Consider the following 6,368-nt stretch of genomic DNA (forward strand, 5'->3'; position numbering starts at 1 on the left):
CCATTAAATTCGTTTCAGACTTATTGTGCGGGTTGCGGGTTGGCGGTGATGTTAAAACGTCCGGAGAGTAGTAGCAAAAGGGGTTTATTCGACGCTTATCATGAATAGTGACACAAAACAAAATGAAATGCCATTCGACTTTCAATCTTACCAGTAAAAGATAGAATATTAAATGCAATGGCATTTCATTTTTAGTTGTACCACTGTTCATGATAAGCAACGTATTGTATTACAATGTTAGAGTTTAAAATGTTAAGTCTAGAATGTTATAATGTTAGTAAAAATAGTGAATGTTAATGTTTCGAATGCACCCGGTCGCGATGGTCCCGAAAAGTACACTAAACTAAAAGTAATTTTACTGTAAATTATTGAGGTAATGCATCTTTTGCTGACTAGACGCACGCGCCGCACGAGGCTTAAAACGTGTTAAGGTGCATTGCACCGAACACTTATCTTGCAGCATTCCGAAATTTATAAGTCCGTCCGTAGAAAAACGGCATGAAATACGGTGCGATCTTCCATACAAAATTTAAATTTCGTGCCTTTGCCCGTTTGATTTTTTTTTCTTTTGGACCCTATTTCATAAAAGTCAAAAACTATATGTAAACTGTATCAAATTTAGGTATGCCAACATAACGGCGCGCGATGTTATTATACACAACGTTGTGTTATCTGTATCGCGTGTCCTTGCAAAATGGATGGTGTCATAATCTGTGTTATAGGCATGGTGAATTTTTAATATCCATACGAGTATTTTTCAATATTTCCACGCATTTATCTAACAATGGGTCGTTCGAGATCAAGAAGTAAATCTCCAAGACGCCATCACAAGAGTAGTAAACATTCAAGAAAGAAGAGCCGCTCCAAGGATCGATCTACATCGCGTAGCAGAAGCTCCAAACATACCGATAAACCGAGGGAACGAAGCTCCAAATCAAGGTAAATAAAGTGAATTCCAGCGTGATGTATTGATTTATACTATTTAAAAATGCCGTCTCATTGTATTAATATAATTTTGCAGGAAAAGGTCACATTCCGTTACATCGTCTACAAGTAGTGAAGCATCCTATGATGGAGGCAGAAGTCATAGGAAAAAGTCTAAAGGACGCAGTAAAATGGATGAAGTGGACCGTCTGGCGGAAATGGAGAGACAGAGACGCGTTAGAGAAGCAGAACAAAAGGTTTTCCATACATATTTATTTATATTAACTTGTCTTGGGTACTTTACTCTATAAAAATATGAATTTTGTGTTCTCAGAATATTTATCGTTTATGTTTTTATAAGATCCAAATAGTAATATAAAAGTCATATAATAGTTTATTATTGTTTATAAACGTAAGTTAGAGCTAAGCTATGCCATGACGTGATGCTAACTTCTATTTCATTTACTTATATAAAAAATGCAGCATATGATTATGAAAATCGTTCAACCTACATAAATACTTTTGAAATTGACTGAATTTTGAAATAAAACATTTACATTGCAGGTGGTAGAAGAGGAAGCAGCGAAAAGAATAGAGCTCCTTGTCAAGAAAAGAGTTGAAGAAGAATTAGAAAAGAGAAAAGACGAAATTGAACAAGAAGTAGCTAAGAGAGTTGAGGAAGCAAAGCGCAAGATGGAAAAAGAGATGATGGAAGAGTTGGAGAGACAGAGAGAGCAGCAGCGCCGGGAGGAGCTCGCTCGACAGGTAGCTACCACCAACCCCTCACAGTCATGTGAAAACGCAACGATTCCTACATTGCTTTTCCACATGACAAACCCCTCCCTGCGACTACAGACCTTGTTCTCGCAACTAATAAACACTTAAGTAATGCAATACTTATGACAACTTTAAAAATACAAAAGAAACTAATGAAAGTATTATTTCGATCATGTTAAAGGTCCAGTCAGGTGTAGTTCGAGTGCTTACAAGAATAATTTCTTAAATTCGTTACTGTTGTTACTGCCTTAGTGGCTGCTCGAATGTTAACTGGACATTCCTTACATGCACATTCTCCTGCCAAGGCAGGATGCCCTGCCCTTATGTAAGTGCCGTCGTGGCAGATCGCTAGTTTTTTAAAACTGTTCACTTGACTGTCCTTGGCAGTCACGTAGTCTATAAGTCAGGTCGGAAGACTGAGCAAGAGCCAGAAGCAGTAAGAATTTAACGGAGTTGCAGCTTGAGGAGCCAGTCGTGAATCCTGAAGGTATTTCTTGAATTAATTTTTTGTATAACAACATTCTCTGTAACATACAGGTTGATTCACCAAAGCTGGCAAGGGATGTGTGATTGGACGTTTGTATGTGTGTATGTCAAAATGATAATGAACTGGTTGAATTGACAGGATGTTCATTTAAGAATTCAGCTTTTGTGAATTTACCTTTATCAGGTTAAAATTTAATGTGATATGTAATCTTAGTTTTCTTGAACAATGGGATGATTTAATTAATCAAGATGACTGTTTCACGCCTCAAAAAATGTTGTTTTTGTTTTATCTTGTTATGAGATTATAACTTATGTGAATACAGGAAAATGAGAGCTTGATCTCTTATTATATTATGGACTGTAATTATGCATTTAATAATTTGAAGAATATGGCCAATGCGGGCTTTAACTTCTTTTATTATTAAGTCTTTGGTTTATCAATGTTGAATCACATATGTTTAAAACTGTGCTAATATCTATTTTCTGTCATTCAGGAGGAAGAAGCTCGTAAAAGGAAAGAGCTGGAGGATATCATGGCGGAAAATAACAGACGAATTGAAGAAGCCCAACGCAAGTTGGTAAGTATATCTTAAATTATCAGCATCCTGTACCATTTTGACCACACTAGTGACTGCAGGGCTGGCTTGTTCCTCGCTCAGCGCATTGCCATTACAATTTGGCACGGTAACTCAGCCAGTCTTTAGTGCCATGCTGGCGTAGCGCTCGTGGTGTTGCAGGGAATTTTCCCTCTTCGGTGTGCGCTATGCAGAGGATATCCTCCTCGATGATCTGCGCTGCTCTCTGTGCATTAAGATAAGATAAGAGTCTGCTAGACATAACTCAGTCAGACTTTAAATGTATGTTTTGAACGTCGTATTAAATTATGCCAACGCTGCTTGTGTAGTATTTTCGATTTTTGTTTTATTTATTTTGTTTTGTTTCATCTTTATTGCACAATACATGAAGGTACAAATGGCAGACTTAATGTACGAAGCTTATGAGACTAGTTAGTAGAGTCGGTCCAAAAAAAATCTGCAATGGATTTGATAGCCCACGCAGTGCAAGTGTCATTTATACGTCATAATTTCATAGAAGTTTGACGTTTAAAATAACACTTTCACTGCGTGGGCTATCAAATCCGCTGCAGACTATTCATGGTCTGACTCTAATGCCTTTGTTTGGAATTTAAATAAGTAAGATTAAAAATCTAATCGGGCAGCAGCGTCCCTCAAATTCGGTGTACTCGCCCCCCCCCCCGTAAGGGGGAGGCCTATGTTCAGCAGTGGACGTCTTATGGCTGAGATGATGATGATGAAAAATCTAAATCCGTCTGATTCTACCTACTGCTACATTTTGCGTATAATGTGCCAACTACATTTTCAGGCGGAGGAACGGTTAGCGATGATCGAAGAACAGAGAAAAATGGATGAAGAAAAACAAAAATTGAAGAAAGAACAAGAAAAGAGAATTAAGGAGGAACAAAAGAAAATATTAGGTAAAAACAACTCGCGACCTAAATTGTCGTTCTCTCTGAAACCACTGTCATGAGTACAAAACATGTGGATTGTGAACTTTGTGAAACATGCATTCATAACATTCTCCTAAGTAGGTGTAGCGTAAACTAGAATTTTATTGAAAATTATCTTAACTTGATTGTCTATAACAACATTTGTGGCCAAATCTGGTAGTTCATAAAAATAGATTGCTTTAATTTTCATTTACATGAAGGGAAATAAATAGGTACATGCAAATGCATTAAATCTGGGTGTATTTTTTTTATGGTACTGTATACAAGAAAGCATGCAGCATATATTGCAGTTAGCTAAAAACGCGCTGCAGCATCTCGTTTAGAGCAGACATTCATCTTACAACTGTCACAAATATTTAGGAAAAGCAAGTAAGAATGTAAAAATTGTATAACTCGCAAAGTAGTAAAACCCGCAGTAAATGTATTCTGAAGAGGCCTTGCCAAGCAGCGTTTTAAGCGGGAAAGCGTGTTTTACTGTAGTAAATGAATGAGGGGAAGAATTATCATTAAATGAACCAACCATAAATTGTCACTAACAATATTTAACTGTCTTAGGTTGTATGTATTTTGGTAAGTATATTGTTAATAGTATATTTAGTCAGGTGACAATCAAAACTCAATAATGTTTTGTGGAGCTTTGTCCTTAACAAAAAAGTTGTAACTTGTGTAATAAATAAGCCAGAGCCATACTGAACCGTAATAGTAACAAAACAAGATTTTTTTTGCAATTAGTGAGTTTTGATTGTCACCTGACGATTCGGTATTTACTTTTTTGTGGCATAACAAGCTAAATTATTGTTTATTTAGGAAGTAGATACTTTACCTATGTATAAAAATCGAAAATGTCTGCTGTAAACGACATTGCGCTTGTCATGCTATTATGTGTATATATTAGCTTTAAAATACGGAAAGAAGCACGCAGAGAAGGTATTTAACCCCTAGCGGCCCACCATACAATAAAAGTTACAGTCAAATTAGAATCAATAGTATTAGAAAATAGCATGGAATTTGTTTCATTTTAAAATCGAACAACAACATAAAAGCAACTCTGTTCTATTTAATTTTAAATTTCATTAGAGGTACCATTTCTACTAGTATTAGGACAGTGGGATGTTAAAGGTTATAACCTTATTGCCAGAAACATAAATAACATGATCGACAATCATAAATAAGCTGTACAGTCAAGGAATTCAAATTCCGACCTATTTCGTACTTTGTCACAGTGACAACCGTATGAGGTCTCTAGCGGCTTTCATATTGATTGTCACTGTGACAAAGTACGAAATGGGTCGGAATTTAAATTCCTTGACCGTACGTATAGGGCGACATAACATAAAATAGTAGAAATTAAGTAAAATGAAACTAAATAAATCCATACTTAATTGTTGCCATGTTTAAGCATTTTACGTCAAAAATATGACAGTTACGTTGGAAGTGGCGCCCTCAATAATTTTCTACAATTTCTTGTCGGACTATACGGTACGAGTAATCTTTTGTTAACTATGTCCGGTATTTATTCACATTTTATCTTTGTAATTTGATCGTAATATTTGTCTAACTTTATCATTTATCGGCCAGGATGTTATCTTTACTTTTAAATGTACGAATCCTAAAAATTTACTTTGATAAGTTGGTGCGTTTTTTTTAACAACTAATACAAGCAATACCTGCCATTGATACTATATGTCCGTGGACTGCCTTCTAAATATAAGAAGTAACTGCTCAATAGAATAATGCAATAGTAAACTATAGAATGCAGTAAATTAGCCAAAATTTTTTTCCTTCCATTACTATGATGAGGTTATTTTATGCCTCAGCCTTAGTTGTATAAAACGAAATAATGTTAACCAAAACGTATATCAAATTAAGTACTTGATGTCAAAAGGGGGCATTCCAGCCATTCCACGAGAATGTCGTTTACGTAACACAATTCTTCTAATAGGTACTTCTGAAAATTCTGTGAAAGCGATATTGGGCTTAGGTAATTTCATGACTTAATAAAGTCATGGCTTGGCAAATAAATTGACAACAGGTTTGAACCATTCCAAAGCGCTTATCAAGGCCTTCAGCAAAAAGGCGTCCTCGAACGCCTTAGCGCTGTCTAGGAACCAACTGCGCAACTTGGTAAGGGTGCTTACCGGGCACTGCGGCCTAAATAAGCACATGCACACCATGGGGAAACGTGACATAGGGCGGTGCAGACTCTGCATGGAGGCAGAGGAGACGCCCTTACACATCCTCACAGAGTGCCCTTGCCTAATGCGTACTCGTGACCTAATCTTGGGCGGACACATATTACGCCCGGAGGAGGTAAAGTCTCTCGAAACCAAAAAGATCCTGCAGCTATTTGAAGTTGCAGGGTTGGATCGAGAGTTGTAGTAGGTGGCGATCACAATAGATCAGGAATGGTCGCAGTGATACATAGGCTTTGGAGCCTTATATAGCCCCTAATAAAGAAGAAGAAGAAGAAGAAGAAATAAATTGACAGTACTCTCGAACTTACAGATTTCATTGAGTTAGCTGCCATACAAGGCAAACGCGTTACGTAAGCGACATTCTAGTGGAATGCCCCAAAGGTACTGTCAGGACGAAAAGAGGTTGATTCACGATAAGGAAGGGGATCTTTTAGATTTATTAGTATCAGATAGCTTTT

At 36.9% G+C, this 6,368-nt stretch overlaps 1 protein-coding gene across 1 annotated transcript; it reads left to right on the top strand.

Annotated features, from left to right (window-relative positions):
* The first annotated feature begins 675 nt into the window (after positions 1-675).
* LOC134663548 (UPF0430 protein CG31712-like) lies at positions 676-3,808 on the top strand. Its single transcript, XM_063519942.1, has 5 exons — positions 676-939; positions 1,022-1,181; positions 1,489-1,689; positions 2,682-2,765; positions 3,571-3,808. Exons 1-5 carry the CDS (start codon positions 785-787, stop codon positions 3,733-3,735), a joined length of 765 nt encoding a protein of 254 aa, XP_063376012.1. The 5' UTR covers positions 676-784; the 3' UTR covers positions 3,736-3,808.
* Positions 3,809-6,368: the final 2,560 nt, after the last annotated feature.

The sequence above is a fragment of the Cydia fagiglandana genome, chromosome 4 (genome assembly GCF_963556715.1).
Source record: "Cydia fagiglandana chromosome 4, ilCydFagi1.1, whole genome shotgun sequence".
Classification (NCBI taxonomy): Eukaryota; Metazoa; Arthropoda; class Insecta; order Lepidoptera; family Tortricidae; genus Cydia; species Cydia fagiglandana.